The sequence below is a fragment of the Python bivittatus genome, unplaced genomic scaffold (genome assembly GCF_059951505.1).
Source record: "Python bivittatus isolate LINGU-HERP-01145 unplaced genomic scaffold, Pbiv_v1 ctg000010_np1212, whole genome shotgun sequence".
Classification (NCBI taxonomy): Eukaryota; Metazoa; Chordata; class Lepidosauria; order Squamata; family Pythonidae; genus Python; species Python bivittatus.
In genome coordinates this window covers 5,628,737-5,649,882 of record NW_028277029.1, presented here as the reverse complement: position 1 = coordinate 5,649,882, position 21,146 = coordinate 5,628,737, and the positions used below count along the sequence as shown (strand labels likewise).

The 21,146-nt window shown below is 43.7% G+C and overlaps 1 protein-coding gene and 1 long non-coding RNA gene across 2 annotated transcripts in view; one reads left to right on the top strand and one right to left on the bottom strand.

The window, feature by feature from the left end:
- Nucleotides 1–8,677: 8,677 nt before the first annotated feature.
- PRKAR2B (protein kinase cAMP-dependent type II regulatory subunit beta) overlaps nucleotides 8,678–21,146 on the top strand; it is a 72,274-nt gene continuing 59,805 nt past the window's right edge. Inside the window, exon 1 of the mRNA XM_088153818.1 lies at nucleotides 8,678–9,202. Within this exon, the coding sequence (XP_088009944.1) occupies nucleotides 8,851–9,202 (352 nt within the window). The 5' untranslated portion in view covers nucleotides 8,678–8,850. The remainder of the gene's footprint in view (nucleotides 9,203–21,146) is intronic.
- On the bottom strand, nucleotides 11,392–16,949 carry LOC148217198 (uncharacterized). The gene is made up of 3 exons (XR_015798462.1): nucleotides 16,849–16,949; nucleotides 14,345–14,493; nucleotides 11,392–12,513 (listed from the first exon to the last, which is right to left on the bottom strand). It is a non-coding gene; the product is annotated as an uncharacterized LOC148217198 (long non-coding RNA).

The window sequence follows — 21,146 nt, the reverse complement described above, 5'->3', positions numbered from 1 at the left end:
CTGAGGTAATTTACAGGTATAATGGCACAAAAAACTTCTGGGATAATACAGCAAATTCCCCAATGCAGGTAGTCCTCGAGTTACGCTGCAGTTGGGACCGGGATTGCCGTCGCTAAGCGATGCAGTCATAAAGTGTGACGTCATGTGACCCCATTGCTTAGCAACAGCAATTCAGGCAGTCCCAGTTGTCATGGTAACCCAAGATGCACAGGTCCTTAAGCGGGAAGCAGAGGGAGTCCCAATAAGGAATGCAGGGGCACCACGGGGGGGGGGGGTTGGGGGAAGCCCTGGGAGGCCTGGCGCAAGCAGGGGGAGAGGGGGCGTTCAGTGTGGCATGAGCTCGGAAAGGCTGGGGAATGAGGATATGTATGGGGTGCATGCGATTGCAGGGAGGCCGTGGAAAGAGAGCATGGGATATGTGCGAGCGAAGGGGGAAGGAGGGTGGAGTGCATGCAAGCGAAGAAAGGCTGGGGGAGACTTATCCCAGTGACTTGTGACCTTCCTTGCTGGCTTCCCATTGACTTTGCTTGGGGGAAGCTGGCAGGGAAGGGTGCAAATGGCAATCATGTGATTGTGGGATGCTGCAACTGGTTGTAAGCATGAGCAGGTTGCCAGGCACTCAAATTTTGTTCACAGGACTGCGGGGGCGGCTGAAACTTCAATGACCAGTAGTAAGTCCCTTCATTCAGCACTGTTGTAACTTCAAATGATTGCTTAATGAATGGTTGTAACTCGAGGACTACCTGTAGTTGTTCTTTCCTCTTAGTTTATTATAATTTAGAGTCATTGTAAGAGAAGAACTGTTTCCTCATAAGTAATTCTGTGTTGTAGGATTGCCAACAATCCTATACTGCTCTGACTAGTAAAATGATCATAAATAAACGACATATAAACATTAGAATTTCCCTTGCTGTTTTGCTTTTGATGCTACTAAAAGGTAACTTCCCCACTCTCAATCTATAGCACCTTTTAGAGCTGCCTCACACTGTTGTGTCAAAATCACTGTAATGAAGACAGGCGTTATAACACTTCAGCAATGGACCGGTGATGCAATGAAGATGCTTGAAGTTGCTATATCAAATAGATTCATAAATGTACTACATCCACTAATATTTATTAATTATTACATCCATATTATGGATTGGTAATGACCATCAGACCAAATGAAGCCATTCATGTAGCTTTCACCCATCCAGTGGCCTCCAGTGGTGCTGAACTATTACTCTAGCCACTAGGAGTAGGGTTGGAAAATGCAATGTTAAAAAATGAAACTGAAGGCAGCCTTTATATGGTGAAAGGCAACCCCCACCCAATAAATGAAAAAATTAACAAATTGCACAAAAAGAGATAACTCCAGCATCATCCTGTTGGGGTGCAAGCAGGAAGGATTATCCAAAAGATCAGTTGGAAGGATTATTTTAACTTAATATAGAAAAACTGTATTAGCACCTCAGCAGGTATCTTGTGAAATTGAAAATTGCCATTTTTAAGGGATTTAAAAAACTCTGAATTCATATTAGGGCAATTGCTTCATTAATAGTTAATAACAGATCAGTTTTATTAATAGCTAATAATAGATCAGTATATATATTTTTTATTTTTTATTTTTATCTGCGCTCAGTCATTGCTGACCCTGCAGTGACTGCTTGGACGAGTCCTTGCAGTTTTCAAGGCAAGTGTTTCGGAAGTGGTTTGCCAGAGCCTCCTTCCTAGGGCAGAGCCCAGCTGGCGAGCGCAGGAGGCGGGGTTTCTGTTGCTTCGCGCCCTTTTTGGGCGCGCACGGTTTCGTGCTTACTGGCAACTGCTCCTGACTCCTTTTGCAAGGCGCCGCCAGCATTTTTCCTCCCACTGGACTGAGAGTCCCCATTTATCTACTCACGTGAGTTTTCGACCTGTTGGGTTGACAGGAACTGGGGAGGAAACAGGAGCTCACCCTGTTAACGCGAAGGCTGGACTCGAACCGCTGAAGCGTCGACCATTTCTGGCCGGCAACTTTCAGCGTCATTAAGCCACTGCGCCACCATGTCCCCTGCTCAGTATATTTAGTTAGCCTGTTAAAGATATTGAACTACAGTATGTGCAAATTATTTGAAAGGAACTGTTCGTTCCTATATCTGTACCCACCCACGTATGCCCCACATCTGGTCTCAGTGTCTCCCCAGGGCATATTTGGGGGGGTGATGAAAGTGGAAAAAAGTGTTTTGCTGGCAGACCCTGCTTTTTATCAGTGGGATAATACCATGAGAATTCTCCATTGCCATAATACAGGCTTCTCCTGGATGTGTTGAGTTTCAGGTAGCTGGCTGAAAATATGGGTGGCGCAGTCCAAAATGATTGGAGAGAATCAGTTTTGGGGAATACACTAGCCATAATCCAACACTGAAGTGTAAGTATTCAGTTTTACAAATTGCAGTTGTTGGCTGCTATATAGTTCTTTTGATGAAAGCCAGTTTGGCCTAGTGGTTAAGGCTGCAGGATAGAAACTAGGAGACTGTGAGTTCTAATCCTGTCTTAGCATGAAAGCCGGCTGGGTGACTTTGGGCCAGTCACTCTCAGCCCATGATGTCAAGCTCAGGCAACAAGCTGGTTGGTCAATTCCTGTTGCAACTGATGGATCAACTTTTGGTTGATCCAGAAAGTGGACCCTGTACCTGCAGGAAAATGCTAGGAAGAAAAAAAAAGATAGTTGTTCTTTTGATGCATTTAACAAGTGACTCCCTTAGTTCCTACAAAAACTCAGAGCCAAAGACATGAATAAAAACAAGACCAGGGAAATATTCCAAGATACGTCATCTTCAGTTGTTGAATAAAGAAGATGGTTGCTTCCTTAATTTAGAATGATCACCTCCAACCTCTAGTTCTAAGCCAGTGTTTCTCAAAGTTGGCCACTTGAAGATGTGTGGACTTCAACTCCCAGAATTCCCCAGCCAGCATGCTGGCTGGGGAATTCTGAGAATTGCAGTCCACATATCTTCAAGTGGCCAACTTTGAAAAACAGTGTTCTAAATGGAAGCTATTCCTTATTACAGTCTGAAAGGTTAGACCTCTTCCCCCTCCATGTTATATGCATGTTACTAGATGTATACCTCCTTTCAAAGATCAGTTGCACTTTTGCAGGAAGAATTAAGGCAATATAGGTCTTACCTATTGGGATGTCCTCCTCTTGATGGTCAAAGAAATACTAAAGTCAGATGAGCATAAAAATGTGGCATCACAGGACACAACAACGAAGCAAAGAAGTTAAAATATCGACAAGGAGATCTGGAAAGAGGCAGGACGCAAATCCTCCTAGGAGGTAACGTCCTAGTCTAGTATGCAAAATTGTCCTGCCCCCTCTACTGAAAATGTAGAAAAAGTTTCATACTTTAATCAACTGGCATAGGTTAATTTGTCTCCTTTTTAGACAACAGCGTTTTTCCATGCTGATGTATTTCATTCCGTTTTGTTCCGCTTTTTAATATGTACATTTGATATTTTAAATCCACATCTTCTCACAGGAAACCTTTAAATGATACGTTTCAGTTGCTGAAAACAGCTTTGCATCATTTTACTGGAGTGAAATGCCATAATGACAAGTCCTCACTTAACTACCATAATTGGAACCAGCAATTCCATCACTAAGTGATGTGGTTGTTAAGTGAGACATCACGACTGCGATGGACTTATAACCTCACTTCCGCCACAGTCGTTAAGCGAATCACCCGTGGTCATTAAATGAGACATCACATGATCATGACCTCTGATTTTACTGCTGGCTTCTCCATTGACTCCGCTTGTTGGAAGCTGGCTGTGAAGCACACAAATGGTGATCACGTGACCATGGGACACTGCTATGGTTGTAAGTGTGAGAATTGGTCATAAAGTTACTTTTGGCGCCATCGTAACTTTCAACAGTTGCTAAACGAGGTAGTTTTTAAGCAAGGTCTACCTGTAGTTGGAGTTTCTGAGATGTTTTTAATGCATGGCAAAGTTATCCTTTTCATGGGTTGTGTAGGTTATGTTGTGTTTTGGTTGCATGGATAGACATTCTTTGATGAAGCTGTATAGATATCAGTTGCATTGGAGCATGTTACACATAAAAGATAATTTATTTCTACTTTTTGGAGTTCTGGGTTATTACAGTGTGTTTTTGCTTGTCTGAAAAGGACTCTTACACTTCTTTTGTGTGCTGTTGAGCTGTTGCTGTCATAGCTGAGAACCTGATTAAAATCCATCCAGTTGACTGGTAATTATTTTGGGAGCAGGAGTAATCATCCTGCAATCAGGTTGATCTGGGATCTAAGCAATAAGATTGTGCTGGGAAATTGTGGTTCATCCTTGCCCTTCCATATCTGCTCTTATATACCTGAGTTTCCCCTGTGGGGGGGATGTACCAGTTGCAAACACATGAGTTGGCCTTGTATCTGACCACAGAAACTGCTATGGGGGGAGGGGGAAAAAAAGGAATGTGTTATACCATCCTAGCCATTTCCTTAATGTGTCAACTCTGTGATATCAATTCTAAAAATAGTCCATAGTGGCATGCCAGCTGCTGCTGTTTAAAAAAGAAAAGAAAGTAAGGGGGCCTTAATAAAAATGATGGGTGGCATGTTGAAGCCACAAGCCAGCAAGAATCTGGAACACAATGGCATTTGTGTCCCATTGCCAGTAAATGAGTTTTGCAGCTGAATTTACATAGGCAAAAAAATGGCACCGAGAGCATTTCAGTATAGAATAGGCCACATTTTGTGTATTTTTTTAATGGGAGAAGAACAAGGAATTTATGAAGGAAGGGTAGGAAACAGGATAGAAAGAGGTGGCCCAGATATGGCTCCCCATGTTGGAAAATTACAGCACTGGGGTAATATCCAATTTAGTTTGTACCCAGCCAATCCCTCTATCCAGATCAGAGCAAGCCCATACACCACACAGTTCACCTAGCAAACAAAATACAACTTGAAACATCAGCAAACATCAAACACCTTTAGCTGGCAAAAGCAGGAAGTAAGATGACCCGTCTACTGATAGAGTAAGAATAAGTGGACTATTTTCTCAATGGAGGGAAATGAGAAGGGGAGTCCCTCAAGGATCTGCTTTGGGACTGACGTTTTTAAACTTGTTTATACCCCATCTTGACTCATGGGCAAGCAGTTAGCTTTGTGGATGATCTCAAACTACTTAGGGTGGTAGAAACCAGAAGTGATAGTAAAAATGCCAGAACTTTTTAACTGGGTGAACAGTCAACCTAATGGTAAATCTGGTTCAAGTTACATAAGTGTAAAGTGATGCACAGGAAGGGAAAACTATATTCAATATACATTAATGGAATCTGAGCTGCCTGTAGGAAAAGATCTCAAGATCATGGTAGACCACCAGTTACGATGTTGACTTAGTATGCTGCCAATGTGGAAAAGCACATTCCAGGCTAAGCATCATTAGGATGGAAAATAAAAATGCTTACATTGTAATATCCTCCTACAAATGTACAGAACGCCTGTATCTGGAAAAAGAGCTGGAAAATTGTGGAAGAAGGCAACCGAATGGTCAGGAGGCTTCAGCACCTTTCCTACGAGAAAAGGCGTGGAGAGAGAAGATTATCATTCAAAACATTAGGGCCAGGGGATCATCCAATTAAGTTGATTGGAAGGAGGTTTAGAATAGGCAAAAGCAGGTACTTCTGTACACAGCGCGTGATTACTCAGAATTCATTACCCCGAGACATGCGATGTCACTAACTTGGGTGGCTTTAAAAGAGAATTGGATAAATTAATGGAGGACAGTCATGGGCTATCACCTCTGGGTTGGGGACAGCATGCTTCCAAATACTAATTCCATGGGAACAATGGTTGGAGAAAGACATGTCTTCTTCTTCCTCCTCTGAGTACTCCAAAGCCATCTGGTTGGCCACTGTGAGAAACAATACTGGGCTAGGATGAATCTTTGACTGATGTTCTTAGTATCTTATGGGGAAATCAGTCTGTCTGAAACACCCTCCTTAGAAAAGCCCAGTTTTTGTGCATAGTCCCCAGCTGTGCAGGACAGAGACATGTCTTACTAATAGGAGGAACTTCTACTTAGTTGCACATTACAGAAGCAGGCTGGTGGTGGACTTGGTACCTTTCAACTTGCCAGGAGTATCTCTATATCGCTTATCTGTATAAGCCTGTCCAACTGGCATGGCTAGCTGTGTTGCCTGTACCCTTGTACGTGAGAATATGGCGGTACACATCTCTCTGGTCCCATGTCTTTTGGAGACAATTGTCAAGAGGAAAGTGAATGGGAGTGGCATGCGTACAATATGTGACTGCTAGTCACGAGATGCCAGAAGTAGCTGCCGTGCAGAAAACCTAGGGAGAACCTAACAGTAACTGAATGCAATTTTTTATTTATAACTTTTTGTGTTAAAGAATTGACCAAGGAGGCTTTCTGCTGACCAGAAAACGTACTTTAGTTTCAAAGACCTTGATAAGAACCTTGCTTATCCAGTTATGTGATTTCTCCGAATTCAGAGCTGAAATCAAGCTTTCTTTCTGATCCGAATCGCTATTCTATTTTGAAAAGACTGATTTAATTCTCAAGATTTCAAAGCAGGATCTGAGGTTTCCAGAGCTAAGCGCTCACTGCCTTTCATAGCCCAGAACAGTATTCTATTTTCAAAACCTGCTTCGGTCCTCAAGTCAGGAGCTTTAACCGTGTATTTCTTGCTTTGGGCTTCAGAAAGACTGCTCCTGGATGGCCTCACCCTGCTTCGGCCCCAGTGACCAATGTCTGGTTTGTGTGATTTAATCTATTTATGGCTTGAGAGATAAGATGCGTGCTAAAGAGGAGAGAGCCAAACAAATATCCATACTGTTCCACGCACAGAACATGGCAGTAACCGTATCGCCTTTTGACTTTGATGTATTAGGAGCGATGAGAGCCCACTCAGTGCTTAAAGTGCTCGACTAGAAAACAGGAGACCATGAGTTCTAGTCCTCCCTTAGATACGGAAGCCATCTTGGTGACTTTGGCCCAGTCAACCTACCTCACAGGATTGTTACCGTAGGAAAAATGGAAGGAGGGAGTTGTGAAAAATAAAGATAGGATACAAAACTAATAAATATGTCTTCTCCCTCAGAAACTGCAGGAATGCTCTTGCATCCTCCAACCAAATTATTATTATTATTATTATTATTATTATTATTATTATTATTATTAATTAAGTTTGTCCCCTGCCCATCTCCCCCCAGTGGGGGACTCTGGGTGGCTCACAATACATTAAAACAATAAATAAATATACAATAAATATAAATTCCAGGCTTTATAAAACTGGCAAGCAGGAGTGTGGTCGAAAAAGTCAAGACGCCGGCCGCAAGCGTGATTGGAAAGCCACCTGTTTTTTATAGGCATAAAAAAATAGGCGAAGCTTCAGTCGGACCATCATGGCTGCCATCTTGACATACCGTATCCTATGGCAGTGTTCCTCACCCTCAGCAACATTAAGATGTGTGGACTCTAAATCTCAGAATCCCCTAGCCAGAAAGCCGGCTGGGAATTTTGGGAGCTGGAGTCCATGCATCTTAAGGTTGTTGAGGTTGAGAAACATTGTCCTATGGACATCCTTGCTGGGAGGGTTTGGTTTAACCCAGTGTTCCTCAACCTTGGCGACTTGAAGATATGTGGACTTCAACTCCCAGAATTCTCCAGCCAGCCATGCTGGCTGGGGAATTCTGGGAGTTGAAGTCCACACACCTTCAAGTGGCCAAGGTTGAGAACACTGGGTTAACTCCTTCTTTCTTAGTCTTTGTTAGGGCAGAAGCGAGTGGAGATTGGTGATCTTTAATACTACAGGTGTGGGAGAAGGCAAGAGGAATGGAAACTCTCCAGAGCCTCCTTGTAGCAAGGCTGATCTGTTTAGCCCCATGAAATAGTTCAGCATTCGGCAGCTAAAGAAGCCACAAATGACTGTGGCTTCTTCTCCCAATCTTCACGCGGATCCCATCTTCCCACAGAAGAGAATTCCACCTTTTTTGTTCCACTTTTCTTTGCAGAACTACATTCCAGGCTATGGAAAGCGCTTTCCGTTAACCGCCCAGAGTCGCTGGGAGTCGAGCGGCATAGAAATTTAATAAATTGTTATTTATTCTTATTCACGGGATATAGAAGAGGAGCGATTTCTCACCAGAAGAGGTGGGAAGGAGAAGCCAGCCTACCCCCCACCTCTTCTTTGGATTTTTACACGGCTTATCCTTGTAGTATTTTACTTCTGTTGAGAGCCGGAATTGAGCGGAGGACGAGGGATGGGGAGGTTTTAATTGAACCGCCGATGCACGAATTCATCCCAGGGAGCTTTTCCGAGCAGCACATACAGTATCTGCAGACCGAGACGCTCTTGCAAAGCGCGCGAGCAGAAACCAACGGAAACCCACCCGCCGCCCTAGCCGCGTGCGTTCCCCGGAAGGCACACTGCACATGCTCAGAGGCACCGTCGGGATTCCTTCACCGACCCCACCCCCGGCCGCCCTGCAACGCTTCCTCGCCGGCCTCCGCTACCTTTTGCACTCGCAACGCAGCAGCGGCGGCCGCGCGCTCGCTCGCCCGCTCCCTCGCGCGCGCGCGCGGCGCACGGTTGCCATGGTTTCCCCGGGTCACATGCGCGCGAGGTTTCCCCCCGGCGCTGGGGGCGGGGGATGCGGCTGCTGCCGTCACAGGCGGGACTGGCTCTTTCTTCGCGGGCGGCTGCAAAGAGCCGGGGAAGACCCCGAGGGGAAGCCGCCGCCGCCGCCGCCGCACCCGCGCCGCTTCAGGCTTGGTGGAGCCGCGGGGCCGGGGCGGCTCGGCACCCCGCTGGGCTCCCCGCCCGCCCTGCCCGCGCCGCGCCGCGTCCCCGGGATGAGCATCTCCGTCCCGGAGGGGCTGACGGAGCTGCTGCAGGGCTTCACCGTGGAGGTGCTGCGGAGCCAGCCGGGCGACCTGCTGGAATTCGCCCTCCAGTACTTCGGGCGCCTCAAGGCGGAGGCGGCGGCGGCTCCGGGCGCGGGCGGCGGGGGGGAGGACCAAGGCGGCGCCCCCCCTCGGGGCCCCGGCCGCTGCAACGCCGCCTCCGCGCCTGGCCCCGGGCGGGGGAGCCGCCTGCAGCTCGACGGCGCCGCCCCGGAGAGCAGGGGGGTCAACTTCGCCGAGGGGCCCCCGCAGACCGACTCCGAGAGCGGCGACGAGGACGCGGAGGCGGAGGAGTTCGCGGGTGAGCCCGGGGGCCCCGGCGGGCGGGCGGGCGGGCGGGCTCCGCGCGCGCCCCTCCTCGCGGGTCAGGCGCGGGGGGCGGCTGCCACTCCCCTCCGCTGAGTGCAGGCGGGGGGCGGGTTTCCCGCTCAGCCGTTCGCGCCAGGCTGCCCCGGCTGCGCCCGCTGCGCTCTCCGTGCCGCCAGCCGGGCAAGAAGAGGAACCGGGCTGCGTCCTGATCGGCGGAGCGGAGCCACAGGACTGCCTCTCGGGCGCTCCGGGTGCCTTCGCCGGAGCCCCCTGCCCTGCGCTGCGCTGCGGGGTCCGGCGCGGCTCAGGGCAGGAGGCGGGAGAAGAGCCGCCTTCGGGCGTCCCAGCTGCGAGCCCGGAGCGCCGCAGGGGAAGCGCGGCTGCCCATTCACAAACTCGGGAAGGAGCCGTCCTTCCTTTGTGAATGGAGGTGCGCGGGGGGGGGTTTCCATGCGCGGAAGGAGGTGGGAGCCCCCGCCGGTCCTCTGCTGGCCCCGGAGCCAAGCCCGCCGTTCCCCTCTCCCGCCGGAGCGCAGGCAGGGCGCGCGGCGCTGGGAACTGCTCGGAGAGGAAGCCAGAGGGCGGACTCGGCTTTGCCGCGGTGGGCTGAGCCGGTAGACCGAGGGCGAGACGCTGCGCCGGTGGCAATTCTTGCACGGAAGTCAGTTCGCTTCTTGACTTCGGCTGCTGGTCCGTGCAGGAAAGGCGCGCCCTCTGGGCCTGCCGGTGTGGGTCGCCGACGACACCTTGCCTAAATTCGGACATGGTCTTGCAGCGGACCTTTCTACTTCGGGAGCCCCCCCTCTGCGTAACGCTCAAGTTGTCCCTCAAGTTATTTGGGCATCTGGGGCAGAGTTTTCCAAATACTTCTGCAGGTTGCATAAGTCCAGGCCGGGGCTAGGGGGCAGCAAAGGGATAGGAAAGCTGTTGCCATCTAGCAGGTTGCATGGATTTTTGTAGCTCAGATAGGATGTCCTGCTGGGTAGTGGAAAGGCGGTTCGTTGCAAGGACATAGACTGTGGCTTGAAGAGCTGGGCGTGACTTTGGTGTCTCACGGATCGTAACATCTTCAAAGTCCATTTCCCATCACAACTAACATTTGTCACATGCGAAACAGGGCGGGGCGTGGATGGTATGGTTCTGGCTGCCATCTTCGCTTTTTTGAGCCCCCTGCCTGCAGACAACCCTGCTAGATTGGGCTTGGGGGGCTGTTTGCATATTCTGTACAATAGGAGCAGACGGCCTTTTCAGCTGGAGGCCCATCGGATGCTGTTGTGGGGGTTAGAGATGCAAATATACCCATTTTATTCCCATGCATTTGTAACAGGAAAGCAGGTCTCGGTTTGTCCAGTTCAGTTGCAGACTGATGGATTGGGGTGGGGGGGTGGGCAGGAGGAAAGCGTAATGTAACTATACTCAAGGGTGGACAAGAATCAGCTGGGGGGCTGGAAGGCATATCACCTGGTCAAAATGATCCCCCTTCAAACTGCATATGGGATAATATTTTAATGCTCACTCTCCCCAGGAAATTATTCAAAAGTTTATGTGATGTAATAAAGGACAGAACTGGAAATGCTATTTTGCTAGGAAGATACCAAATCTTGCCCTTTGACAAGGCTACTAGATATGTAAAGGAAGCAGACCATCATTAAAGGCAATCAACAGCGATTGTTTTCTGTATTTCTTCGCTGTCTGTTGGTCTTTTTGAATTTTGCGGCCAAAATGTACTGTTTGATAGAGAAAGCCTTTGTATTAATTGTACGGGAATGTTAAACCATGATGCGCTCTGTCCTAAAATATGAAGTATTAACAGTCTAAAATTCTATAAGCTCATTTTGTGGAATAAATTTTATGAACACCACCAAGGAGCATTTTCATGGTTTTGCACTTTTAAAATACATTATGCCATAAAATTGATTGATAGCTTGGCATGGATAGTTTCAAATAGAAACTAATAATTAAAATAAAAGTGAAAATTGTAATGAATTGTAGGTATTTACTCCTCAAAATCACATGTATTTGTATATATGATTCTTCAGGCATGCTAAAACTAATTGACTGAAAGTTTTCAGGAGTTTAAATTAAAAAAAAAATAGTAAGAGAACTGACGTGGGAATGAGTTAAAATGTTTGGAAGTATTTTAATAAAAATAATTTCCAAGTAATAGTATGTGTCATTCAAGTAGTCAACTCATATCCAGTATTATAGTCACTGACTAATCTTAGGCAATTAGAGAGCCAAAATTACGTAACACAAACTGGAAAAAGTAAATAAATTACCTAGAAATAAGATAAAAGTAAACCAGTATGCAGTATGAGTGGAAATATTAAAATATGAATGGCTTGTCTTTTAATGCATGTATCTGCAGAATTAAATCTCCAGTAACTTTAATGGAACTTACTTCCAGACAGGCCTACATCAATAAAACAGCACTTTATTGATTGGTTATTGTTGCCCCCCCATAATCAAATGTGTCATTTCAGCTTCTTTTGAAAATTGGAAATATTCTATGTGGTTCGTAAATGCATGACATACTTCATTTTTTAAATGAAACTTTAAATAAAACAAACTTGCTGAATTGGATCTCCATTGAGAGTTTTCCAGACAACAGATCGTTGGCAGTGTAAAGAGAGGCATATCCACTAGTTTGTTTGGGAAGTTTTAAGTGCTAAATTTTGAATATTGAAAGACAGGAGCCAGAGTGGTATAAGAAAATACACATGTTTTGGAAGGATGCATTATAGCAACTAAAAGAGTAAATGTTTAATGTACAAGAGATTAGATTTGCTTTGGGGGCAATTTTATGTTGGCTTTATGAAACTAGATGCCAGCATTTAACCAATCTTGGTTGATCTTAAAAAGCTAAACAGGATCAGACCTAGTTAGTACCTGGATAGGAGACTACCAAGATATCTCAGGGCTGTAGGCTAGAGTAGGAAGTTGAAAAACTTTCTGTATTGTTGACAAGAAAAATATTGTATGTCCATGAAGTCACCAAAAGTCTAGCTCTACTTGGAGGAGATTTTACTTGTGGGTTAAAAGTGGCAAATAGCCAATTGTTCAGTTGCACCTTTGGAATGAAATAAGTGTAATAAATCTTACGTCTGACCGATAGCTGTGCTCTCTGCTAAGGTACAGTACGCTATAGCAAATAATTGCATGACAAGTGCCATCAGTTGTGAATGCGATGGTCTTGATTGGACGGTGCGCTTCTGCACTGCTACTCCGAACTCTTCTGAAGCTGGTCATATTATCGAGGAGGAGGATCCGGCACAATCCTGAATGTTAGAAAATAATTGCGACCTGAAAAAAGAAGAAATGGCTATGGATTGAAATATTGTCATGCTTTGATCTTGACCACAATGGCTGTCAAATTTGAAACTTACCATAATGTTAAGAAATCGGTTGATTTAACTGTTGGTAAGTGAGGTGTTTTCAGATTGCATTTGTGAAGTGGGTTTTTCTTCATTTAGACATTAGTATCTTCTTGCCAAAGGTTTAGAAGGAGATTTCTAAGAATTGCAGATGGGTGCTATTGAATTAAGAGTTTATGTGACCTGATTATAACCATTGTCTTTCAAAAACTATTTTGAAAAGATTATTGTAAGCTATTGGCTTTACCACAGATGTCTAATATTATTAAGAGAGAAGAAGTTAATGGTTAAAAACCACATGAATGCGCATAAAACTGAAAGGGATTTACATAGAAGTTGGAAATGGCCTGAGTTGGATAAGAGTTAAATTATAACCCTGTATATACCTGCCTGGGAATAAATCTTCTTTAATTCAGTTGACCTTCCTTCTGAGTAGACATGAATATAATTATGTTGTTGATTCTGAACTTGCCGATTTTGTGGACATTACACATTAAATAAGGCATTAATATTTGTACATAAAAATTGGCTTTTAAGATATAATACAGAAATAGCCAAGGTAACCTGGGTCTTTATATACAGTGTTCAGTGATGTATGATGTGGTTCTGGCTATTTTTCCTTTATTATAGTTAACAAATAAATGTTGTTGTACATTTGTGCTTATAGTGAGTAAAAGTTCTAAAAGCTGGTTCCTGATTATCTTCCATATCTTGTATATTCTCTGTTTGCTTCCCAGAGTAGTTCTTTGTATATGTTCTCTGCAAATATGGCATCATAAATGAATGCTTTCCTTTTCATCCTATATTCTAGAAGTCTCTGTATTAAACTTCTTGCCTGGATGTGGAAGTGAAGTGATTGATTTCACGCCTATTTTTCTTTAAGTCTGTGAAATGAAAGCAGGCTAAAAAAAAAAAAATTACACATGAATTGCATTATTAAGAGATGAAGAGGTTATGCAGTGATGGTTGCTAACATTGGCATGGATTGGGCTGGGCATGACCCTGGCATGACCCTGGGCATAGAGAGAACTGCTCCTGTCTCTGCTCCTGCCCTCTGAAGATGCCGGTCACAGGTGCTGGCGAAACGTTAGGAAACAAAACTTCCAGAACACGGCCACACAGCCCGGAAGACCCACACCAGCCATTGGCATGGATTTTTAGGAAACTCCCCTTTTAATTCAGAAGTAAATTGTTAATTATGGCTGTATATTAATTTTGGTTAGGCTGTATATTAATTTTGTTTGTTTGCTAAAGAACATAGTCCTGTCTAGCGTGATAGTCTGTTTATATAGGCAGTAGAACTGGGACATAACGTCTTATTTCTAAACTATATTACAGTATTCTACTAGGCTGGATATCACTCTTGATGATATATGCCTTCTGATGCAATATGGATATATCTTTGAATGATAAGGCTCCAACCATCCATCTGCCTGTTTATCTATTTATTTCTCATTCGTATACCTCACACTCCTGGCAAAACCCAGGATTATTAAAGAGGATGTTTGCCTGCAGTAACTTTGGATATAACTATGACCTTTCTGGTTTTATTTTTATACTTTCTCCAGTTTTTCTGGAGGTTTAAACATACTGGTATTGGGGCTTCAGGAAATCATATTTTTTCCGGAAGTTGTTTAAATGAAATGGGTTTGAATCTTCAGTCTGACACAGGATCACATCCTGGTTTTGAATGCAGATTTGCATAGTAATACAGACAAGGTTTTGTATGTATGAATGAAGGAACAAATACCTGTATATACCTTAGGAAACTCTTGCACCGGAGTGATGCGTGGAAGGCATCGCACTTTTTTCATCACATTGCTGGGAGATAAAAAGGAAGGGAGAAGCCAATGTCCTCCTTTCTGCAACGTTAAAAGTATAATTCTTCTCCATGATTACGTAGAAAGCCCTGTAAAACAGGTTTCCAACTATGTAAGAGTCAAGCATAATCCATGTTTGTATACTTTTCCATAAGCTAAATCAGTGTTTTTCAAACTGGCTGGGGAATTCTGGGAGGTGAAGTCCACATATCTTAAAGTTGCCAAGCTTGAAAAACACAAAGCTAAATGGAGATGGATCAGAAGGCAGGAGTGAGCAACAGCCTTGATGAAAAGAAGGCATAATCAAATCAAGCCTTGATTATGGCCATAAAACCAGCAGTCAGATACAGATAAAACAGGTAAAAATGAAAAAAAAAGAAGAAAAATTAGTACGATTTTTCGGATACAAGAAGAGAGGAATACTGCATAGTGAGGTATAATGTTAGGCAGCCTGGAGAATACATAATAATCCAGTCAGCTTCAGACGACATCATCATCATCATGATTATATCCCACTTTTATTTTATGCCAGTCAAGGTGGCATACCTAATGCCCTCACCTCCTGTTTTCCCCACAACAACAATCCTGCGAGGTGGGTTGGGGTGAGAAGGTCTCCCAGTCTCTAGTCCAGCACGAGGCTTTTCTTTAGGAGATGACATTTTTCTCTGTCAAATCCGAAACTATCCAAATAATTCTTAACCAAAAGAAGCCAGAACGTTCTTTCTCATAGATGCGTTTTCTCCTCCTCTGAATTTTTGTTCCTTTTCCTGTTCTGCTCCTTCTCACCTTTCTGAGGTGATTCCACAGAAAGGTCATTTTTCAGTTCCAAATACTGGAAGTATTTTTAGTTGCAGTAGGTGTAAATTAACATGTTAATAGGCATTTATTGTGACTCTATGCAGGATTGGTTTGATTTTTAATCCTTTCCTAGAAGAGGACGTTGCAACAGGTATTTCTCTCCCAGCAGGAAAGAAAAACAAAATTCTGCAGAAAAGTTACAGATAGGGCAATACGTTATTTCCATATTGCTCGCTGTCACGACTACGTGAAAATAAGGCATTTCTAGACACTCCCTCTTTGTGGTGTTTGGGGTTTTGCTCTTCCCCTCCAGCCAGAGGAGGTGTGTGGAAAAAGGGGCCTGAATGAAGCCCCCCTCAGCCTTGTTCACAGTGATGCAGGGGTTATTTTTTTTATTTTTTTGAGCCCTGCAAAATAAATAGGAAATGATGGAAATGTGCAGGATGGAAGTGGTAACCTGCCAACTTCCTTTGTGACATCCAGGAGGCCTGTTGGTGATGCCTGCTGAACGAGCAATCAAGATTGTGGGGGAATCAGTTTAGCTGCCAGCCCTATACCCTTTGAAATTGTATTTTGCATTTTAGAGAAAGAGACAAGGGTTCGATTGTAAATACGTTGCATAAGTCTCTGCTGCTGTCAACGCATGTCTGCTTAAGATTTATGATTATCACTTACAATGATACTTTTGAGTGGGCTCACTTTTGACGTCTGGTTTAAAGAAAACGTCAAAATTCAAATACGCTTGTTAAATACCTGTCCTATCCGCAGTTTTTAAAAAGTGTAACACAGTTGATTTGCTTTAATTCTCCGGGTGCCTTTAGTAACTCTCTTGGTTTGCGAGCCTCTTTTTATATTATTCAGCTTTAAAACAAGGCTGTTTCAGAAAGCTCTTCAGTGCAGGCCATAAATAAAATATATAAACAGTGTTCTTTGGTGAAACCTGATTGGACATTTGCATTAGCCACGCATGTCACAGAAGTTCTGTTCTGACCCTGAAAACTGAAGCAATGGTAATAACCAGGTTGATTTTGTTTTCTTTGAAACTCAGAACACAGCTTGGACATCTTCAAAATGTTTTTTCCCTTCCCCTTCCCCTAACCCGGTTCATCCCCATTTGGAGCTGATCTAGTCGTATTTCAGTACTTCCAAGAGTTCTCCTACTACCTTCAATGGGAGAATTAAGCACCCTGCTAAGATCAGTGGGATTTAAAAATGGTTATCTGTGGACACTGGGATCAGTTTTCTTTTTCTGCCTTGGAAATACTGAGGAAGAAATTGCTTTGGACCCTTGAGGATAAGTTGGTGCAATGCTTCAGATTGATTCCAAAAAATGCTTCAGAGCCCAGTACCTATCTGCAGTGTCTTTTCTGCATCTTTTTAAAATATGCATTTACAAGCGAACTACGCAAAGATCTTCCACATGCACCAGCAAGAACATGATATATAGTCTAATTTTTACAGCTTGAGCCCTCTTCTGTAGCACAGGGCAGATACAACCATTGTTCTCTTTTCATTGGAGTAGAGGCACTTTGTTAGCGATCAAAGCAACTTGAGGAAACTGACTTTCACGGATGTAGCTTTATGCTGTCAGTCTGAGTTTTTTTCCTTCTTAGAAAGCTCAGAAGAACTTGCCTTAAAGAACTTACCTCACCCCCCCACCCCAAAGTATTGCTTGGTGATTCTCTCTCCATATTCTTGAAAAAGGGGTTGGAAAGGGGAGTTCCTTCCTCCTCCAAGGACATATACTTGAGACGTGGGAAGAAGGCATACGCAAAGGACGTCAGCAAGGAGATCAAGGAAACAGATACCTCTGCTGTCCCTAGCGGTCACTGGCATTTTTGCAGGACAGATCCGATATGCTTACTCCAAGGTTTATCTTCAATTCCTGGACCATTCGCTGCTTGGGTACATCAGATGCCCTACTTCTTCTACCTTCCTGCTGAAGCCATGAAGCAAAGGCAGCTTCCACAAAGCCTAGGAGAGCAGAATCTTCTTGGAAGGCTTAAAGAGAGTTTTTACAAGTGAAGGTCCTAAGGTTTGTGGGGTTAGCAGTGAGTCTTCCTCCCCATCTGTTCCTCTCTTGGTTAGGCCTGAAGGTACTTACTTGATCCGAATGCTGTATTTGCTGATATCGCTGGAGCCTAAGAGACTTCTGCTTTTAGAGTAAAAGATCAGGAGGAGTCGGGTAGCACTTTTCCCAACTGACACGTTTTATTAAAAAGCATAAAATTGTGAGCTACAGTTCACTTCATCTGATGCATGGAGTGGCTAGATTGATGTAGAATTTAAATTGGAGTGAGCAGGGAGGGATTCCATGTGAGGCACATTAACAGTACCTTCTCAATGAACCATTGTAATGTGCTAACAACTTATTGTGTTTGTTGACACCTTCTGAAATTGCTTGATACCTTTTGATGTATCTGAGTTCAGCAATCTCTTGCTCAGTGGTGGAGTTAAATCCTGATTTTCCAAAACAGTCTGAGGTCTGCTGTAGAGATTACTGGGAGGTTGAAATGGCCTGATATTATTTTGTCCTTGTTTTGAGTCGTGATGTCAAATGTGTGACTATTAATTCCATTGTTCCAAAGTTTGCCCCATTTGTCCTGTGTAGAATCCAGAGGGACATTGCTGAGAGGTGATGTCCTATATTACATTAGAGGAAGAACATGTGAGGGTGCCTCTAATCTTGTGGGTGAGGTGTGTACATAAAAGCAGAACAGTAGCTCTGCTGTCCATCAGGCCATTAGCTCTGCTCTGGTCTCAGTTCTGGACCCATCTTGGTCCATGGTATAGCCAGATAAGTAACTTTACTGCAGACTAGAACAAAGTCGTATGAACAAGTTGATTGACTTCTCTTAGCTTGAGAATGCAGTGCCCCTCTTAGACACACAGAAGCTTAAATCTGTTGTTGCTACTGCTGCTTCTTGCTTTTTCCATGTTTCACTGGATATTTTGCCCTGCATTATGGCCTTGTAGTTGAACTTGGTTGTTGACATCTCTGCCCTGAAAACTGCTGGATGTCAGTTTATCTCTCACACTTGGGTTCTCACAAATAGAAGATGGAGACATACTCTTCTCTGATAGCTGCTCCCTTACAACTGATATTTGGAAACATGCTGCCCCCAACCCAGAAGTAACACTGAGTCTTCAAGACCAATAGCCCTTAATATATGTGTTCCTCATGAGAGTAACTAATTCCTCTTTAAAGCTGTTCAAATGTGAGGCCATCATTACCACATTATCACTTTGTGTGAGATGGGCAGCTATATAAATACGATAAATAAATAAATAAATAAATAAATAAATAAATAAATATATATTATGGTATTCTACAGGTTAATAATGCACAGTGTGAAGTAACCCCCCCCCTTCTCCACCCACCCCTTTTTTGGTCTCTTCTACATTTCCATCTACTTAGCTTCATTGGGTGACACCTGGCGCTGGTGTCTGAGAGGGAGAAAATTTCTTCTCGTTTCCTTTCTCCATCCCCGGCATGGTTTTATATATTTTGATAAAGTCATTGTTTACTCATCTCTCCTAGTCTTCTCTGGTGAAGAATGGGTTTGACCCCCTTAATCATTTTGGTTAATGTCTTCCATTCTTTTCCAAGTTCTGTTAGATGCTTTTTCGTATATGGCAGTCCAGATGTGGATGTATAGTAGATCTGTATAAGAGCATTATAACTATTGGTGGGTTTAGTTTCAGTCCCTTTCCTGATATCCCCTAGCATGGAATGTGCCAATTTCACATCTTGCCACCCTGAGCCAACATTGTCACTGAGATGTCTTCAAGATGGTGTTTTTGTTTTTTTTCCTGATTAGAGAGCCAGTTTGGTCTAGTGGTTGAGGCACCAGGCTAGAAACCAGGAGATTCTGAGTTCTAGTCCTGCCTTAGGCATGAAAGCTGGCTGGGTGACTTCGGGTCAGCCACTGTCCCTCAGCCCACGACATCAGGCTTGGGTGACAAGCTGGTCGGTCAATTCCTGTCGCAACTATGGATGAACATTTGGTTGATTTGAAAAAAAGCGGACCCTTCACCTGAGGGAAAAACACTAGGAAGAAAAAAAGTGTTTTTTTTTTATTAGTGACAGTTTATGTTCCATCCGTGCATGTGTGAAATTAGGCTTTTTTGCCCAAATGTGCATTGTTTGACATTTATTGTACTTAAATTGAAATGCATTTGCCATTTGGTTGGCTTTTCACCCATTTTAAAGAAATCCTTCTGAAGCTGTTCACAGGCTCTTCTGGATTTTACCACCCTGAATAGTTCATTTCATCCACAAACCTGGGCATCTCACTGCTTATACTTAAGATCATTTCTGAACAACCTAAAAAGCACCACTCCCAATACCGATCCTGGAGGGACTCTACTTCTACTTTTTTCCTTTGAGAAAATCACCCACTTATTCTTTGCTTTCTTGTTTTTTAACCACTTGGCAGTCTTCCTCTTATCCCATGACTGCTAGGTTTATTCAGAGCCTTGTATGTGGAACTTTGTCAAAAAAAAAATTGAAAATCCATGTAAACAATTTTAAGCAGATGATGTGACTGTTGACATTCTCCATTAACTTCAGAAGGTTTGTGAGTTGGATTTACCTTTGCAGAATCCTTACTTAAGCAATGCTTGTTCCTCTATATGGTTAGGTTTTGTTTTGTTTTTAAATCATCATTATTACTGTTTTCTCCGGTTTGCCTGGAACCAATATTAAACTGATTTGCCTAAAATTTCCCGGATCTCCCCTGGGTCCCTTTTTAAAAATTAGTGTCACATTTTCTTCCTTCCAGTCCTCCGGCACTGAGCCTGATTTGAATGACAAGTTACATATTTCTGCTAGGAGACTGACAGTTTCACATTTGAGTTCCTTAAGAATTTTGGGGTAGATGCCTAGAATTGATGATTTGCTGTTCTTTGGTTTGTCCTGCTGGCTGGGGAATTCAGGGAGCTGAAGTCCATATATCTTAAAGTTGCTAAGGTTGAGAAACATTGTCCTAGAATATCTCATTTTCCTTTGTGTACATTTGGGATAGGAAGCTATAGACATACTGGTTGATATAAGCCAACAGTACGCTTTTGTGTAGGCCCACAATGTGTAGGCTTATTCTATGGATTGGTAACAAATCTAGCCATCAATATTTATTCATTTTTCTTTCAATATATGAAAATGCTGCTTGAATATTTAGAACAAGTGTTTTAAATTCTTAATGGTCATTCTAATGACTCCTATCAACTTGGCGCTCATGGAGTGTTTCTGAGAGATGTCACCAAACTTCATTATTTCTTTTGAAGAAGCATCTTCAAGATGTCCCTGGAACTTAATATTTCATTTTTTAAACATTGGGGCAGGGGGATTGTTCAAAAAATTCCCACCACAGCACTTTGGTTAATTCCAAAAAAGCTAAGCAAGGTCAGACTTGGAACTTGGATGGGAGACCATGAAATTTTAGCATTGTAGGTTAGACCAGGAAAATGAGAAAACATCCAGAAGAAGGCAGTGGCAAAATATTTCCATATTGTTGCTGAGAAAACTACAAGGATGTGAAACCAGGATGCAATTTTATCTTTACAGGTAGTCCTTGACTTACAACCACAATTGGGACCAGAACTTCAGTTGCTAAGTGATGCAGTCATTAAGCGAGTTGCACCCAATTTCACAACCATTTTTGCCCAGTCATTAAGCAAATCACACGGTCGTTAAGTGAATCCAGCTCCCCCCATTGACTTTGCTTGTTGGAAGCCCCCTAGGAAGGTCGCAAATGGTGATCATGTGACCCTGGGACACTGCAATCATTGTAAATACATGTTGGTTGCCAAGCATATGAATTTTGATCACATGACCATGGGATGCAGCAATGGTTGTAAGTGCAAGGATCGGTCATAAGTCACTTTTTTTAGCACCATCGTAACTTTGAACAGTCGTTAAACGAATGGTTGTAAGTCGAGGACT